Below are 19,963 nucleotides of genomic sequence, written 5' to 3' on the forward strand. Positions count from 1 at the left end.
AAGTTGTTCCGATTTCTTCCTATTAGCCCTTCCCCAACACTGGCAGAATAAAATATAAATGTTAATCCAAAAAACATAAATGATCTAATACTTAAACTTTGGGAACAAAATCTCATTCAATATGTCCTAATTCATTTTTATTAATAAGGAAATTCTCAGCTCTCTACAGTGCGTGCAGGAGGTGCTTCAGCGAGTAACACAAAGGAATGTGAGAATGGAAAGTGAATTAAATGCACTGAAAGAAGAATATAAGGTCAGATTTTTCTTGATTAGACAAGCTGCTATTTTTAAGTCCAGGGCTGTTAAAGACATCTGTATGCTTTTCAGAACTTTTGACCTCACTTCCAATGCTCCCTCAGCTCCTTAACTGTCAGCACAAACCTTGAAGCACAGGCTATAGTTTCCCTCTTTCAGTTTTCTGCCCCTGAAGTAAATCATGATTGCCATTCTTATGAGACACTTCTGGAGGGTAAAACCAGAACATACTGGTGGTTGCTTTCAAGTATTTTGAAATCAAATGATTTTGACTTTTGTTTCTTATAATTTTCATGTAGGTATGAATTTATTTTCTGGAAAATACTTTAAATTTCAGATCTTCTTCAGAGCTTGTCCCCAGTTTTATTAGAGCAGAGAGCCTAAGAAAGAGCGTATCCTTAGCCATTTCTTGCTCTGTTGTCTGGTGTCACATTTATGCTAGAAGTGATAAGTAGTCATGCTGAAGGATCTGGAGTTGCAGCACTTCTCAGTTCTTCTTTGGGGGTGTAAAAGTGGCTCAGAACAGTTTTGATTCTAAGTTACACTAGCAGCCAAACCGGCCCACAGTGCACTGAAGATTAAAGTCATGTCTGTTCTGGTCAAATATGCCATGCAGAGTTCAGCTACAACCATTAATCGGACTATTAATAATTAGTATTTACTGTTTTTTGTCCATACATAACCACAACTATTTCACTCTTTGCTTGGCCTGTGAGGTCAATGTTTTGAACTAGTATCTCAGTTAATTTCAAATTAAACTTCCTTGTGCATGTATACTTTGTTTCTAAATAAATGCTTCTATGCTAAATTGAAAATAGATTCACTTCACATAAGCCTTTGTCTTTTAATAGAAGTAGGCAGTTTGAGCTATTGTTTCCCATCTCAGATAAACTATATGCCTTAAAGCTCCAGTTGAAACTGTAAATGGCATGTGTGGATCTTGTCTTTGAAGACTCCACATAAACATCTACAAGTGTAAGAGAGGTGTAGGTCGTTTTCTTGTTGTTAAGGTATGGACTGAGTACATGTCTCTGTTCTGCAGCCTGTACAGGCCAACAACGGATTTCTGATTGCAGTTAGACTAATTCTGATTAGACAGCCTGCTTTGATTTGGGTCCTGCTTGTATTAGACATTGGGAAGGTATTAATATTTTCTTATTATTCTAACTACAGGACAAACTATTTCTAGTCACCAAAGCTTCAGTGTAGCCTTCCAACGTAACTCCTTGTAGGCATTAATACTTCAGATGAAATTGGTTTTGGAAGACATGGGTATCTATAAGAGGCTCTTGATCTAATATTTGAAAGCTCTGTTGACTATATGAGGACTCCTCAGTACTTAATTTGATGTAAATGTTCCTTCTTAGTCTTCACCATGGCACTTAAGATCAGCTAAGATTTGATCTCAGCTGAGTTTTGAGAGCATTCTGTGCGTTCTCAAGACCAAGAAATTCTCACTTGAGAATGGGAATTAGGGATTCATAACATTTATGTAAGCAGATACGAGTGATAAACTTTCAAGAGATCACATCTGGAAACATGAAAGTGCTTAGATATTTTAATAGAAGTTTTTTGTTTAAACCCAGTGAATACATGATAAAATGCAGTGATTCCCTTAAACACTTGATGTAAATACAATGCAATAAGAGTGAATGACACATGTTCTTTCCATGTGAGCTCATGGGGTTATTTTGATTTGTCAGAAATGTTTGTCTTTCTGTTTAAGCACTAGTCATAAAATACCATTGCTTTTTATAGCTACTCATTTGGCTGACAGGTCAATACACTTACTGGGATATTCCAAGGGAATGAGAGATTAACTGCTTATTTTGCAGTGTCGTTGTTTTATAGCAACAGATGGAACTTATAAAATATGGAGATGAATATATAACTTGAAGGGTCTACTCACTTTCCTGCCAATTTGAGAGCTATTGCTTTTGCCTTTATTGATTCTAGAACTGCAGTATGATGAATGGGGTCTGAAGGTTATGTATTATCTTCATGCTGTATCTTACATCCCTGTTAAATTTTTGGACCTTGCTCATTAAGAAAAAGTTTCCTCAGAATAATAGAAAACTGGAAGGAGTAATTGTATAGTCCCATGGAAATATTTTTATTCCTATACTCACAAAAAAATTGCTGCTTAATTTAAGCTTGAGATGACAGAATATTTAAACTTCCAAGGTAATATTCAGGAAGGATCATCCTGTTCTCTCTCAGTCTATCTATGCATACTTAATGCTAGGATACCAATGCCCTTAGGAGTCCAGAAAAACAAGTTACAGTTCTTTAGTAGATGATAGAGTACTTGAGAATGCAAGAAATTCAGATATTCCCCTTGCTGTACAATTGGCTTGCATGTATTTTTACAGAGAGTTTTACTCTGCTACTCCTAACACTTTGCCTGAAGAGCTGTGCTGTGAATAACTATTATATTCCATCTCAGAGGAGGTTGCATTTGAGATACAAATAAAAGTGTCCTTGAAGTTAGAGCAGCTTTATCAGAGAGAAGCGGACTTGGACTCCTAATTTATAGAGTTGGATGAAAGGTGCTACATCAGAGTGCGATTATTCAGTTGATGATAATTCAATGTATTGTTGAATTGTCTCATCTTTTAAATAATATAATCTGTCAGAGAAGATCCATTATATTTTTATGCACAACTTCTTCCATGGTTATAAAAATTTAAGGTAGTCTGTATTTTCCTAGCATTAATACCTGTAAAATATATTTGTGTTAATAGTGAGGTTAAATTAACATAGGCATTTTAAAATTGATGCTAAGTGAATCAACAAGTAGACTCATTTTTAGTTAGAAGATTAAGAAAAAAGGAATTGCTTTGGAGTATTGCCTCCCTAACTTAACATTTTTCAAATGGACTTTCAAAGCAGCTCAGCAGTCATAAATATGTAGCTGGTCATACAGCTGCATGCATTGAAGTTATGTTTACATTATCAAATATATTTGTGCCATCTATATGGTAGATAATGGATTCAGCAAGTCCTTTATCTTCCATATTTTTTACTATAAAAATGTGATAGGATAAAAATTCCAACAGTACCTGAGGTGTGTGTGGTTACTGTTGATTTACAGGAGGCTGCTTTGATTAAGCACAGTCAAGCTGAAAGAATTAACCAAAAAATGTTGCAAGTGCAGTTATAATAGTATAAAACTTAGTATTACTGTTCTTTTAATGCACTCCTATCTCAGTGATCTAATAGAAATAAATTAAAGGATAATCAGACATATATTTTATGTTCCAGGAGATATGTTTTAGAATTTAAAGCTTATACAGTTTATAAGATAGGTTAATAAACAATTCAGGATAGAAAAACTGATTAGAAAAATAGAAATATTTTCTTTAAATATAGAGTTTTCTTTAAGTACAATGGGTCTAGATTGTGCTACACTTCATATTTTTCATCTTTGGACTTTATATTACTTTTTCAACGCATTAAAACTTATGCAGTGAAACTGAATAATGGCAAGTGGTTTTATACCCTTTTATAGCCATTTCTTTTTTCATAACCTCCCCCTGTTTCCTGTTAGCTAAACTATAAACACCTTTCTGTTAATTTATGAAAATTATTGTTGAGATAGCACAGTATCACTGATCTGTACGGCACTTCCAGCATGTTAGAAGCAAAGGTCCAAGCAACATAAAACACATCAAAATTCATTAATGTGGTATTGATTATTTTTTGGATAATTAATTTTATTGCAGACCCTTGAAAGAGATAATGAGCTGCAAAGGCAGAAGGCAAAGGAAAATGAAGAAAAGTTCCTTAATCTTCAGAATGAGCATGAGAAAGCACTAAGAACTTGGAAAAAAGATGTAGGTTTATTAAATTAAATAATAGAGTATTAAGAGGTTTTTGAAATAGTCATCAAGCATTTCAGGTAATTCCTAAAAGCCAAGAAAATATTGCAGAAATAATACAATAAAAACAGCTAGTTCTTTTCCAGTAATGCAGGCTCTTTTAAAAATGAATATTTTTTTAAAGGTAGATGTAGGAGAAATGTTGACTTCTGTACTTTAAAAGGTCAGTGCACTTCCTTCAGTCTATAAAGCAAGAGCCAGGGTATTAGGTGTTACCTGTAGCACTTAAATATTCCAGTTACACACTTGCCATTACCTAGGCGTGGAAGCTGATACAGGTTTAATTTACATTGAATTTTATGTATTTTTCAGGAAACTTGCAATTTTTTACACAACTTATCCAGAGAATACCAGCATACCAGGCTGCCCTCTTGTACCCTGAAAAGCTGTAAACAGTCTTACAGTAAAAAATGAATGTAAACCCATATAGACTGACACAGGATAAAAGTATTCCTGAAGGTCCATATGCCTAGGGAAAAAAAACACAGAAGAACCACCTAAAAATGAATAGGGTAGAGGTAATGAAGGCTTGCATTAAAGCAGAGGCCCTGATTTGACAGGAATTATTCCATGTGGAATGTGAGGTGAAAGTGGATAAGAAAAGGTAAAATCCTGTATGTCTCAGTGAATTCACCCGTGTTCACCTAAACAATAATTTGTCTTCAAGATTTGCTGTCCTTTCTTCTACTACATTACTTCTAAAGAATACTGCTGTAATTATTTAATCCAAAATAATTAGCAAAATATTGTAGCTGTAAAAACTGTCTGAAATAATAAATGCATGTTTACAAGTAAGAAAGATTAATTCACCTTCAGTGAGATCTACTTAGTGTGTGGAAACCAGACTCTAAACAGCATTTGTTTAATAATCATTTTTTTTTCAATCTCCATGTACTTGGCACCTACTGCCAGAAAGGTTTTGAATTTGTTAGGTAGAGTGTTAGGGAGTCTGTGAGGAAATAATGCAAATTTGTCCTTGTAATCCTAAAGCTAATTCTTTTGAGTGCAGCCGCTATGGAGATGACTGCAACCAGGAGACTACAAAATAGCTGAACTGTTCAGATGCTCATTGCCCTGGGAAGATTTGATCTCCCCAGTTCCTAGGAGAGTCTTATACCAATAGTTTCCTATATAGACATGGGAATTGGCCCTGCTTATTTCTCAGGAATGTTTGCAACTATTCTTTAGAAGGTTTATTTATTCCCCCCAACCTCTATATTACTGCTATGGATAACTAGAAATTTGGTCTCTTACTACCTTACAGTGTCATCATGGCTAACATTATATACTGCTCTGGAAATACTTGTAAATTAAGTGAAGATATTTCTGTAAAATTGCCTTTCCATTCTTTTTTTACAACTTATATTTTTGACCATCCTTTTTTTACTAAATACAAAAATTCAGTTGTGGTGTACTCACTGAAGGAGCATTGGATACTTGAGGCTGTTTACAGAAGTGCCAAGTAGATTATTTGCTGTTATAGTTTCTTGACAATGTAAGTACAGACTGAATGCTGGTGAGGATGTTTATCTTTGAGCCAAACCCAAAAAAAGCTACAAATATAAATCTCAGTTTTTTTAAATATTGCTACTTGAAGTAAATGGTGGGGAAAAAAACGCGTTAATAAATGGATAGTGTCTGTAGTGGAAATGTGGTTAAATTTTGGTTTGAATGCAAGTTCTCAAAATTATCTCTGTACAAAGAAATTCCGCATCATCTTACTTTCTTTTAAGGATTTACTTTAATTTGCTAAGCTGTTGATACCCCTGTAAAATACTGTTTTATGTATGTGAACATGAGTGTAAGATCTGTGTTTGTGTGCTCTGTGTACCCTGTCATTACAGGAGGAAAACATGAGAAGAGAAATAGACACTATTAAAAATGAGCTGAATTCCCTTAAGGGAGTTCATAGACATCTTGAAGACTCTCATCCTCCTAAGGGAAATCAGCATTCTGAGCAAGTGGACAGTCTGCAGGTAACTGTCTCTAATAGCTGCAGTACTTTCCATTTCTTATAAAAGTATTAGAGAATGAGAGACATTTTTTTCTAATCTGGCTGTCATGTTCACTGAGCTTCCTTTGACAAAGATAATTACATATATTTATATATAGCAAAGTTTAGCAAAGTTTTTCAGTTTTAGTTTAATAAAAACCCCAACCTTTATTTCATTTAGCATCTTTAAGAATCATGAACGCAGGACATAAAAGACAGCTATATACAGCGCAAGTTGAACTAGAGCTGAGCTTGCATTGCTGGGTGAACCAGAGCCATGTTCAGCTCTATATTCAGAGCATATCTGAGAAGTCAATAAGTAGTTATGCACATGATGATGGTCTTTTGGAGCAAAAGGAAGAGTGTAGCTCTGCAGCTACTTGTTACCCATTACTTAAATTGGATTGCAAATTATATTCCAGTCTTTTGTAAGATTGATAAAATGAGAAGGATCATAAGCCATGAAACTTTCCCTGCTCGTTGAGTGTATTCTGTTGTTCTGTTGGTTATATCATTTTTCCCGTTAGTTTTTACATCCAAATAATGAATTATCCTTCAAAAAGGGAAAACTTATTTTGCATGTGTATGATTTTTCTTCCAGTATTAGGAAAATAGGAAGAACTAGGACTGTAAAGGCAGATTTTTTTTAAATTATTTTTAGAAGTATCTATGAATTTTCAGTAAAATGACAAACCTTTACAATGCATGTATGTATGCCTATGGCTCATACACATATATATACACATTAATATATGCATGAATATACACATGTACATATCTGCTGGTATGAGCTTAATAATGCAATGGAAATTATATTTGAAATTAGTCCTCATCCGACCAAAGAATATCTGAACTCTACAAGGTATAATTGTAATTGTAAATCATATAGTTTTTAAAAATCATAATTTCTTTGAAGGAAAAAAATACAAATTATGTTTAGGATGCAGAACCAATACACACAATCAGTTGTTCATGATAAATAGTACTTGTGCTTACAGATAACCCTATATGTTTGAAAATAATTAGGCTTAAAGCTTATGCTCATAAATGCAAAAAAAAAAGATTTCAAAAGCTGGTCAGCTTAGACTGAGTCAAATCTCCAGTGGAACTGCCAAGAAATTACAGGAGCTGTAGCAGGTCATACTGATTATTCTAATTTGTGGAATTTCACTTTGTATGAGTAATGAGTCAGTGTCTAGTAAAACATAAAAGGGAAAGGTGTTTGCCGTGATGCAAATCTTGACTGTGGCTCAAAGTGTTGCAAAGAAATATGCCCATGGTTATTTTTACACCTAGTATAATCTGAAATCCCTGCAAGTATTTGTGGCGCATGACATATAGAATGTACGTGAACTTCCTCATACTGGTAACCTGTGGAATACTAATTAAATAAAAGGCCTTTTTTTAAAGAAAGGTACCATGTCAGACCTCATTACAGGCTCAAACTGCAATTTAGTTTAACTTTACTATGTTTCACGCTTAGTTTAATTTTTTAATACAGCCATGCACCAAGTAGAGAATAGGGCTACACCTACTGCTGGAGGGAAGGAATGCTATCCAGAGGGACCTTGACATGCTTGTGAGGTGGCCTGATGCCAACCTTATGAAGTTTAACCATGCCAAGTGCAAGGTCCTACACCTGGGTCAGAGCAATCCCAGGCACAGCTACAGGTTAGGCAGAGAAGAGATTCAGAGCAGCCCTGCGGAGAAGGACCTGGGGGTGTTGGTCGATGAAAAACTTAACATGAGCCGGCAGTGTGCACTCACAGCCCAGAAAGCCAATCATATTCTGGGCCACATCAAAAGGAGCGTAACCAGCAGGTCGAAGGAGGTGATCCTGCCCCTCTACTCTGCTTTTGTGAGACCTCACTTGGAGTATTGTGTGCAGTTCTGGTGTTCTCAATATGAAAAGGAGATGGAACTGTTGGAACAAGTGCAGAGGAGGGCCACGAGGACGATCAGGGGACTGGAGCACGTCCCGTATGAAGACAGGCTGAGAAAGTTGGGACTGTTCAGCCTGGGGAAGAGAAGGCTGCATGGAGACCTCATAGCAGCCTTCCAGTATCCGAAGGGCGCCTATAAGGATGCTGGGGATGGACTCTTCACTATGCACTGTAGTGATAGGACAAGGGGTAATGGGTTAAAATTTAAACAGGGGATGTTTAGATTGGATATAAGGAAAAAATTCTTTCCTGTTAGGGTGGTGAGGCACTGGAATGGCTTGCCCAAGGAAGTTGTTAATGTTCTATCCCTGGTGGTGTTCAAGGCCAGGTTGGACAGAGCCTTGGGTGACATGGTTTAGTGTGAGGTGTCCCTGCTCATGGTAGGGGGGTTGGAACTAAACGATCTTATGGTCCTTTCCAGCCCTAACTATTCTATGATTCTATGTTTGTCATTCTTTTGTGTGTGTATGTACAGGGAGATCTGGTTTTGAGGAGGTTTTGAATTTCATAGTATGAAATACTCTGTTGAGGGAAGCGTTATCTTAGGTTTATGTACGTTGCTTAGTTAGATTTTACTAAATTGCAGGGAAAAAAAAAGAAAAAGAATCCGGTTTAATAGTTTTGATATAAAGGCATCTTAGTTTATGCACTGATCTATTTTTGAAGGGCTGAACTTTAGGAAGTCAAGGAAGAGGGCCAGGAGACCTGCGTGGCTAAATAGGGAATTGCTGGGTATGCTCAAGTGGAAGAGGAGAGTTTACAGGTCATGGAAGGAGGGGCTGGCCACTTGGGAGGAATATAAGGCTGCTGCTAGAGGATGTAGGAAGGCAGCTAGGATGACTAAGGCCTCCTTAGAATTAAACCTGGCGAGAAGGGTCAAGGACAGCAAAAAGAGCTTTTTCAAATACATGGCAGATAAAACTAACACCAGAGGCAATGTAGGCCCACTGATGAACGGGATGGGTGCCCTGGTGACAGAAGATACAGAGATGGCAGAGTTACTGAATGCCTTCTTTGTCTCTGTCTACTCTGCTGCAGGCAGTCCTGAAGAGCCCTGTACCCCTGAGACCTTAGATGAAGTCAGGTCGACGGAGCGGTTTGCCTTAGTCGATGAGGAATGGGTTAGAGACCAGTTGAGCAATCTGGACATCCATAAATCCATGGGTCCAGATGGGATGCACCCGCGGGTGCTCAGGGAACTGGCAGAAGTCATTGCTAGACCACTCGCCATCATCTTTACCAAGTCTTGGGAAACGGGAGAGGTGCCCGAGGACTGGAGGAAAGCAAATGTCACTCCAGTCTTCAAAAGGGGCAAGAAGGAGGACCCGAGTAACTATAGACCGGTCAGCCTCACCTCCATCCCTGGGAAAGTGATGGAACACCTTATCCTTGGTGCCGTCTTAAGGCATATCAAGGATAAGAGGGTTCTGAGGGGCAGTCAACATGGCTTCACCAAGGGGAATTCATGCTTAACCAATCTCTTAGCCTTTTATGAGGAAATAACACGGTGGATGTATGATGGCAGAGCGGTGGATGTGGTCTACCTTGACTTCAGCAAAGCGTTTGACACAGTTTCCCACAGCATCCTCACAGCTAAATTGAGGAAGTGTGGTCTGGATGATCAGGTAGTGAGGTGGACTGTGAACTGGCTGAAGGAGAGAAGCCAGAGAGTTGTAGTCTATGGGGCTGAGTCTAGTTGGAGGCCTGTAACTAGTGGAGTGCCTCAAGGGTCAGTACTGGGACCAGTATTATTTAATATATTCATCAACGATTTAGATGAGGGAATTGAGTGTACCCTCAGCAAGTTTGCTGATGACACTAAGCTGGGAGGAGTGGCTGACACGCCAGAAGGCTGTGCTGCCATCCAGCGAGACCTGGACAGGCTGGAGAGTTGGGCAGGGAATAACTTGATGAAATACAACAAGGGAAAGTGTAGAGTCCTGCATCTGGGCAGGAACAACCCCAGGTTCCAGTATAGGTTGGGGAACGACCTGTTAGAGAGCAGTGTAGGGGAGAGGGACCTGGGGGTCCTAGTGGACAACAGGATGACCATGAGCCAACACTGTGCCCTTGTGGCCAAGAAGGCCAGTGGCATCCTGGGGTGTATTAGAAGGGGGTGGTTAGTAGGTCGAGAGAGGTCCTCCTTCCCCTCTACTCTGCCCTGGTGAGACCGCATCTGGAATATTGTGTCCAGTTCTGGGCCCCTCAGTTCAAGAAGGACAGGGAGCTGCTGGAGAGAGTCCAGTGCAGGGCAACGAAGATGATTAAGGGAGTGGAGCATCTCCCTTATGAGGAAAGACTGAGGGAGCTGGGTCTCTATAGTTTGGAGGAGACTGAGGGTTGACCTTATTAGTGTCTATAAATATATAAAGGGGGAGTGTCACAAGGATGGAGCCAGGCTCTACTTGGTGGCAAACAATGATAGGACAAGGGGTAATGGGTACAAACTGGAACACAAGAGGTTCCACTTAAACTTGAGAAGAAACTTCTTCTCAGTGAGGGTGACAGAGCACTGGAACAGGCTGCCCAGGGAGGTTGTGGAGTCTCCTTCCCACTGGATGGAGACATTCAAAACTCGCCTGGACACATTCCTGTGTAACATTATCTAGGTGTTCCTGCTCTGGCAGGGGGATTGGACTAGATGATCTTTTGAGGTCCCTTCCAATCTCTAGCATACTGTGATACTGTGAACACCCCTCTGAAGTTAATGGAAACTACAGTTATTCGACCCTAGTTTCAAAATCTAGAAAGGAATCATGTAACTGTAACCTTTCTGTCTTTTTAACAACGCTTTTTCATGTTTGGGTTTTTTTTTTCCAGGTGCATTCAGCAGTGCAGCCTGTACCAAGATATGTGGTAAGTGCCACCGTAGTAGCTGTTTTGTACCTGCGCAAAAGAGTAGCATGCACATATATTGTGACTTTTGTCTAAAGAAACAGCTTCTAGAAGCAAGAGATTATGAAATAATTACCGTTTTCATGACAGAGGAAAATTCTGGTATTTATATTTGAGAAGAAAAGATTGAAAATAGGATGTATGTAGCCAAGAAGCAAAATGAACTCATAAAAAACTTAGAAAACAAAAAAGATGTAATATGTACAATTTCTTAATCAGAACATCAGGGAGGATGATGATAAATCATGAGAAAGAGAATTTTCAATTGAAACTTCAAATTGAAGGTGGAGTATTTGGCAGGGGAAAACTGTTTTTAGGACCTTCCTCCACTCACCATGACTCCTCCCTCCCCCAAACCAGCAAAGCTGGGAGCATCAGGATGTTTCTGTGACCTGTAAAAAACTATTTCCTGCAGATTTGTATTCTACATCATCTACTATGCCACCAGTGCAATAATCCCATTTTTTAATCAGTATGTCTACGTGCCTCCTTCCATTTTGCAGTGTCCTTCCCACACATCCGATGCTCAAGCACAGCGCTTGTAACTCCCTCCCACATCCCAGTCTTCCTTTTGCAACGCCTCCAGTTACCTAAGTATCTTCAGCTTTTTCTCACGTCTTTTATGAACCAAGCAATACCCCTGCTCCCTTCCACATCTACCTACTTTCATACTCTCTCTCTAGGGCAAGAGCCAGCACATGCTCCTGCCTTCAGCTGCCAAGCAGTTGGTGATCATAAAGGATGCATCTTCCTTTCCTTTATTTCTTTTTAATATGTGTGTGGTTTTATTAGGGTGTTTCTTCATTATTCAGCTCCTAGTTTTCACAGAACTTTATTGAATGCAGCTTTCAAAACTAAAGACAAATACAGGAGTAGACCAGTGACTTAAACCTTAAGTAAATGCATCTTTCAAACTTATACTCGCTCGAATGTGACTCAAATTCAGGTTAAAAAGCCTTCTGGAAGGGAAAGAGGAACTGACTGACAAGAATTGCAAAATTGTAAGCCTTATTTGACTATGAAATGTAGTTAAAAATTCTAGGTGGCTTGTTAGGAAAAAAAGTGTTAATATGTGTGTGTATGCACATGTGTTTGAGTGCAGAGAGCACTCATGCAGGTTTTTTCCATGTGTAATTACTTAGCAGGTCACTAATCCAACCAGCATACCAAGGGAGTGATCCAGTCAGCACATACACAACACACATTCCTTCATCTGAGAAATTCTGTCAATCTGTATAACTTTTCTCTGTGGACTGTAACATAGCAGGATCTAATTTCTTTCCTATTCTTCTAGGATATTAATTTGTTTGGGGTTTTTTGTTTTTTGTTTTTTTCTTTCTTTTAGAGGAACTTGGTATAACTTCACATGAATGGTCTTTGTTTTCCATCAGAATTGTAAAGATAATTTTAAATCTAAGTCCTGAATTTTTATCAATGACTGTAGTAAATTATTAAAATACGTTGGGTGACATATAATACTGGTTGACATGGTTTTAGTGCAAGGTGTCTCTGCCCATGGCAGAGGGGTTGGAACTAGCTGATCTTAAGGTCCTGTCCAACCCTAACTATTCTATGATTCTGTGATTCTATGTATGATCTTTTGTTCCTTCTTATTCTAGAGTGGTCAAGAACACTCAAAAGACAGTGAAATACAAGCTATTCAAAAAGAAAATGAGTGTATGCAGTCTGTAATAAGAAAAGACAGTGATTTTGGACATGAAGAAACTGAAGTAAAAACCACAATGGACTCCTCTTTAAGCACTAAGGAATTGCAGATAGAACAAAGTAATGGCAATACATGGATAATAGAGATAAGTAGTACTGTTGAAGAAAGGATAAATGTTTAGATACAGTATATGACAAGAGAATGAATTAAATGGTTTTGTACTGGCAACAGTAAAATTCCTGATGTCGGTACTGCTAATCTATGCTAAACTCACAAAGCTCTGAAGGAAAGCACAGTACTTGTAGTGGCTGACCTTGAACATTAAGTAACATCCATGTGCTGTGATCCCTCAAGCTATTGCAATACTCTTTCTGCATGATAGTTCAAAGGAATAGGGATTAGGAATAACTATAATATGTATAGAAGTGTTTGGAAGCAAAGTGAAGGACTTTCCCATATAACAGTGGAAAAAGGCAGAGTGATTGCATTGCACAGAACAATGAAGGTCTGTTCATGTGGATAACCATAATACTTTCCTGTACAAAGCACTTTGTAACTGCATTTTTTGAAGCCCCCTACAGGAAATGTACCATGTCTCTAATGCTCAGTCTCTAAAATGTAGCAGTTAAGTGGAAATTTAAAAGCTTATTAACAACATAGTGACTGCTTTAAAAGATCAGTGATCACAGCCTCAGACTGTATCTCTCAGAAAACACACCTTTCTCATACTGAATGCTTTAATTCCTCACTTGCCCACTACCATCAAGTCACAACATACTCCTTTTGGTAGGAAGATGATAGTCTCTTAAACAGTAGTTTTGGTTTCCATTTAGCTAAAAATGCCACTTTCAAAAATAAAGGCAAACTGCAGTAGTAACTGGTTTAAATTTTGTGTAAACAGACAATAGTTGCTTAAAGTGTGTGTGTTAATTTCATAATGACCCTTTTAATATATTTTCTGTTTGAGCAGTTTATAAATATTTTCCAAGTTACTTCAGCAACATTTTTGATAGACTTGTGTATGTAATGAAAGATAAGAAGAATCAATATTGATACTGATCTTGAGTCCATCTCTTTGGAAATCATAAACTGTAAAAATAAAGCATTACTTAACCTCTCTGTTATCTATCACCAACTAGAGAATACACTTATTCTAACAGATTTACAAGTTCTTGAAAACAGTTTTACGGATGAAATTAATGTTGCTAGCCGTCATGAAGAAAAGCAAAGGGAGGCTTCTCCCAGGAATACCCTCTGCACAGATAAGGATTTAATTACCCAAGGACAGACCTCAGAAATACATGTCACTGAGCACAAAGAAGCAGAAAATCTGGGAGCAACATGTAGAATGTTCCTGGATGAAAACAATGCACATTTAGAACAAAAGCTCCAGGACAGCACTAAGCCATGCTACACTCAAACAAGAAAAGTCATCTTAGACAGTGTTGATGCTGTAGAAGCCTTCAAGAAAAATGGAAGTCAGGAGACTGACCCTAGCAAGCAAGAATTGTGCATTACTACAGATGAATCAATTTGTACTAAGGCAGATGTAAACCCAAATGCTGTACAAAACAACAAAAGTACCCTTACGCCTGAAGCACCCAAAACTGAGTCTGAAGCAGTTCTTTGCATCAGGAATGCTGTGTATGAGAGAAGTACAGATAATCATCAAGCTAAGGAATTAAGTTTTGGTATCCCATCTTATATTAAGGAAAATTCTCAAACTGAATACCAAAAATCTAGGTTGCTGGACAGTGACAATCACATAGGCAATGGATTACATCAAACAGAAAAAATCTTGTTAAATCCAAGTGGTTTGCATGTAAATAAACTTCCTTTTAAACAGACATACGTAGATGCTGAAGACAAGAATTATGAAGACAATACCAGACACAAAACCAAGAATGGTATACTGAGGAGTCCTGATGTACTGAATGTTCCAACTGTTTATTGTGAAAATGTAAGGGGTGATGATGCCACAAAAGAACACAGTAATAACATGTCTCTCTTACATACTTTCAATTTATGCCTCCCAAAAATAGAAAAAGCAATAAATGTGGATGACATGTGCAGCAAGCAACCTGAACAAGACAGTACTGAACGAACAGGGAATACTACAAACACATGTACGTTGAATGCTGGAGCCATATCTCCAGCAGAGGCTGATGGTCTTGAAATAATTGCTCATAAACAAAACCCAGCAGTTACAATTGTTAGCACAGATAAACTAATTCCACTTAAAAAAGTGAATGATGATATTCAGATATGCTCCATCAAAAATGGACATTCACTGGAGATTAATAATTCAACAAATAACACATTGTTAAAAGAGAAAAAACTCTTACTGACTGGTACAGTTCCAGGAAGGAAGTTTGCTGAGGGTCACCTGAAAGAATCATGCTCTTTACCCATGAGAACATCTGGAAATTTAGTAAACATAAGTGGAAGGTCATCTTTTGATCTTTCAGCCTCAGATAAAAAAGCTGAGAAAACTCCAGTATATGTAAATTTTTTAGACCTCAGTTCTTGTTCAAGAGTAAATCAAATAAGAGGTCAAGCTGTATGGACTTCAGCCTCCAAGGAGCCTTTCCTTTCAAAAGAGAAACTGCCAGGCTTAGTGGAAAACACAAACGTTACTTCACAAACACAGTGCCAAAATCCTGGTGAGAATGTTGACAGAAGAGAAACAGGGTCGGGTAAGAAAAATAAGCATTTATGTTTGAGGCATGTACTGAATATACTTAGCAAAATTATTAAAATGTAAAATTTCTGCATCTGAGTTTTGTGTAGCAGTAGAAAAATGCAAACCTCCCAACATTTTAGTTGTATGGAAAAAAAAAAAAAAAGATGAGACTTCCCTGTTTATAATATAAATGCAACTGAACAGCTTTTGTTTGCTAAATTACCCAATTAAAAAACCTTTTTCTCAGATTTCCCTTTGTGGAAGAAAAACAGTGCAATGACAGGCCAAATTTGTATACGTATTTGGAACCCTAATGTAGAACATACTCTAGCTGGGCTCTTTATGTATCTGAAAAGCACTAAGCAGCTTTTGGAAATGATTCGGCACCCTCATTTTGCATAAAAATTAGAATAGTATTTGAACCAGAAGATGCTTCTTAGAATGGGGCTTAGAGAAAGTTTACTTCTTTCTTTTTATTGTACATCTTTAATTCAGATGGACACTTAAAACCATCTGAAAGTGCTGAATGCATGAAAGGCGAAGTCTGCGCTTGGAAGCTCTGGAAAACACCCTAAGCTCAAGGAGCTTTTTTATTTCCTATTCTTGGCACTTGGTGATTATTTGCTGAGCAAAACTTTGCATATGCAAAACAGTAAACTGGAGCTTTATCCCTCATTTCTAATTCATTACTGAAGTATGGAAAAACTGTATTTAGGTTTGTTTTGCAATAAAATTAGCTGCTGGAGTACCCCTATATTTATTTAGTGAAAGTGCCATTTCTAAATTCAGTCTTTAACCAAAGTAATAAACGTGTCATCTCTATTTCCACAGCAAACTGACTCCAGTGTGTTTATAGATGTTCCCCCACTTCAGTAACTGGCCAGAGTATAAGATACAGAAGTATAAGAAGAGCCTTCCTTATAAGTTTCCTTACAAGCTTGCATGTGGATTCTGTTCTTAACACATACTGTAAACTTAAAAGAGCAGATGATCTCTTAGGCTTTGGTAGAACTGAAAGCCCTACTTCTGTAGAAAAATGGAGCTCTGAGTGCTTAGATGTTTTTTCAGAAGAACTAGATCCACAGTATAGGGTGTGTTTGTTTGAGACTTTGTTAATGTAGTGTTTGGAGGTTTGCCCCTTGAATGTACCAAAAGCAGAACTGGCTCCCATCCCTTAGTTTTGTGCAGTAAGGCAGAAAACCAGCAGCCTGGTTTCTGCATACTGTTCTGGTGTTAGGAATTTAGGTTTATAGGTAACTTCATTTCTGTACTTGGTCTCTTGCCTACATGTATTTGTACACTGATGCACAGTATCTGAAGTTCAGTTTCAGAAAAGTCTTTTTCCCTAAAACAACAGTAGTGATAGCATGGTAGGAGGATCCTAATCTCAGATGGCACATTAATAATATGAATTTTGATACCTGTTTCAAGAAAATGAACGTGTAGTTATGTGATGTTCTGCATGTATCTTTTCTGTAAGAACAGCCAGCACTATCTGAAGTTCTTTGTTTCTCCTTTTCTTGTCAGAAACCTTTCTGTATGCAAAATACTGCAATTCCAAGAAGTGACTTTGGGAGATTCCCTCAAAGGAGTTGATAGGGATTTTAAGATACCCCTGCTTCCCCCAGTGAGTCTCTCAGGGACAAGTACAGTCACCAGACCTCTTGAATTCTAGTAATACTTCACAGTGAGGATCTTGGTCTAGGGCCCAGATGTGCCTCTCCCTCTCATTATCCTGCCTAATTTAGCCAGATCCCTACTTCAGCTTGCTGACCGCTCTGAATCCTGCACCTCTTTTGGAGACTAGAACCTTACTGGCAGGGCACCCAAGAGTCACTGTGGCACTCAGCACTACACCTTCCAAGATTTATTGCGTTTGGCTTTTTTCTTTTGCTTTCAGATATTTTCCCAAATAGCAAACCTGGAGCGGAATCCATGTGGATAGTGTTCCTAAATTTACTTATTTTTACTTACTCTAGCACAAACAGTTTTAGCCATACGGGAGACCTAGAGGTGAAGAGCATTGGTGGAAGAGTTTAGTAAGCCTATCTGAGGGAATTCCTTTTACTGCCTAACCACAATGCAGTTTACTATTTATACAACTTTGGTTCCCAAAGAGCAGCCACTCCACATGAGTAAACAGAGGAATGAACAGGCTCTTCCTGGCAAACTCTTAAAAAACTAACGCAAACTCGTCACTATCTTCCTTCCAAGAGGAAAAGTTACAGTATTCTTAATTAAATGTTACACAGCTATGCGGTAACATGCATTTTCAGAGCAAAACAAAGATTTTACTGTTGCAGCAGTGATCAACAGGCATCTGCATCTGTGTAGTGATAAAACAGCTGAATGTGAAAGTAGGCTTATGTTTTGATCTTGCAAGGAACTTTATATTGGTTTCAATGGAGTCTACTAGCAGTACATAAAGCCACTGCAGGATTGGAGCCTTATCTCTGCCTTGATTGATCTACTAATTTGCCCATCCTACCTTTATTAGATAGCTACAGTCTGATTCCCTTAAATATTAGGTATAGCCATTTATAAAAATACTCCTCATTTAAAATGTTCTTTATCCTTGTATTTAGAATGTGAGTTTTGTTTTCACCCTGGAATATGATGTTAGGATGGCACTAATTATGTATTTTATCATCATTATTGGAAGGTGAGTCTTAATACTGATTGGAAAAAAATACTCCATTAGAATATTCTGAACATACATTTTTTGTAAATAACAATTTATATTTGTCATTAATTTAGTGTATAAAACATTTTCAATCAGAGTAAAAACACACCTCATCTTCAGAGACAAAAGCAGATGCAGAAATATGGGAAAGAAAACAAGAAATGAAGAGGGAAAAGCCTAAAACAGAGCTTCAGTGATTTAAACCAAAAATATTTGATTTTTTTTAAGATCAGAGGTAAACCAGAAGTTTAGTAACTTTACAATTACTGCCTAGAGACTAAATTGCAGTTGTTACCATTTCCTTTTTGTCACTCAGGTTCTACCAGTTTTAACAGAGCTGCTGACACTTTGAATACCTCTAGCATCCACCGAGCCCCCCAGGGAGACCCTGGTGAAGACTGGAATGCTATAGCAAAGACTTTTTATGATTCTTCTTTTCCCACAGAACATGTAAGTCAATTAAAAATATTGCGAACCAGACCTCAGTGAGCTAATTCCACAGATATTTGTACAACTGTACTCATCTGGATACTTTAAGACTGAGTCAATCTCCAAAATAATATCAAAAGGGCAACAAGGCACCATTTTTCACAATTAAGGTTGATAGAAAGCAGCAGGAAAAAGTCACAGCATATGAATCAAACAGATGCTAAGCAATCTGTTTGGGAGGGGAGAAAGAGGGTAGTTCATTGTGTACCCTAATAGAAATCATCACCTACAGTAAAAGTAGGAGTTGGGTTTTTTAAAAAAATAAAGGTAGGTAAAAGTATTAAGAACATTTCCTTTATTAAGACCACATTTCTAAAAGAGATTTGTGAAAAACTAAAAAGTCAGTGTATCTATGAATTAGAGCCTGTCCCTTTATTCTATGCTGCAGTTACATGATGCCATTTTTAGTTATAGTCTTATTGAATCAGATGACATAACACAAACGTGTAAAAGCAGAGAATTAAAAAGAACCCTATTGTGTTGCTGTTTCCCCTGTAAGACAACCTCATTTCAGAGGGCACTAGCAATGGCTCACACCGCATTTTTAGACCTATGTTAGTCTGCGGAGTTTGAACAGCTGAAATGGCTGTATTAGGATTAGACCTAATGGTAAACATACTATTCACAAGTGATACAATAATTTACAACTACAGTTGACCTTCCTTTTTACAAGAGGCTCTAGAGGTATTTCTCAGGTAGTTATGGCTGTCTCTTTGAATGAAGTTTGAAGTCAGGGTGTAGAGTGTTTTCAAGTGACAAGACTGGCTGACTTCACCAGGCTTAGTCAGCTCTCAGTGCCACTAGCATTCATATTCTCTGAAATTCAGAAGACTGATGTTTTAAATTACTTAACTTTCCTAACATGATTCTACTTGGGAATGACAGCGAGGGTTTTTTTCACCAAACACAGTGGTGGTATTTACTGTGTCTCTCTTGCTTTTTCTGACTGAGGTGGAGTCAGGAATTGAGTGAACTAAAATACCTAATCTACAGCTAACAAAGCTGTATTTCATTATCTGATTGTGGTTGTATCTACTTTGTCACCTCCAAACTAAAGTTTCTTATGTGCTAGGCAAGTAAAAGCTGAGATGGATAAGGACAGAGTACCTTGCTAGTTTGACCTTATATTATTTTCCAAATACCTAATCTTTGAAATCTTAGCCTGGGGCATTGCAGACCACTCCTTCCCTTCTGTGGTGGTGTAATTCTAATAGCTTCTGTCCTCAAATTTGTCATGTTTATGAGCGATATGGAAAAGCTGTTGGGAGATTAAAAATAGGCTTGGACATCTCTTTTGCTGCTCAGTTTGTTTGTTCTAACGTGGTTAGAGCTAGAGCAGACTTATGCCTTCCAAAACTTGGGTAATCTCATTCAACCAAAGTGCAGTACTCTAAACAGTGATGAAAATTAAAAAGAAATGCTACAGCTGCACTTTAAAATTTTTAGTAAAAAATATTAAAGAGTGTTTTACACAT

General features: G+C 37.8%; 1 protein-coding gene across 2 annotated transcripts in view; it reads left to right on the forward strand.

Annotated features, from left to right (window-relative positions):
• The window catches only part of CCDC73 (coiled-coil domain containing 73), an 80,100-nt gene that overhangs the window by 58,210 nt on the left and 1,927 nt on the right, over positions 1-19,963 (forward strand). For both annotated transcript variants that reach the window (XM_057410971.1, XM_057410973.1), the window contains 7 exons: positions 149-253; positions 3,981-4,091; positions 5,981-6,112; positions 10,893-10,928; positions 12,587-12,752; positions 13,794-15,329; positions 18,316-18,449. In XM_057410971.1, coding sequence (XP_057266954.1) covers positions 149-253; positions 3,981-4,091; positions 5,981-6,112; positions 10,893-10,928; positions 12,587-12,752; positions 13,794-15,329; positions 18,316-18,449 — 2,220 coding nt within the window. The remainder of the gene's footprint in view (positions 1-148; positions 254-3,980; positions 4,092-5,980; positions 6,113-10,892; positions 10,929-12,586; positions 12,753-13,793; positions 15,330-18,315; positions 18,450-19,963) is intronic.

This window comes from Pezoporus wallicus, unplaced genomic scaffold, assembly GCF_028554395.1.
Source record: "Pezoporus wallicus isolate ANWC-B61680 ecotype Strahan unplaced genomic scaffold, APGP_CSIRO_Pwel_v1 contig_5958, whole genome shotgun sequence".
NCBI classification, from domain to species: domain Eukaryota; kingdom Metazoa; phylum Chordata; class Aves; order Psittaciformes; family Psittacidae; genus Pezoporus; species Pezoporus wallicus.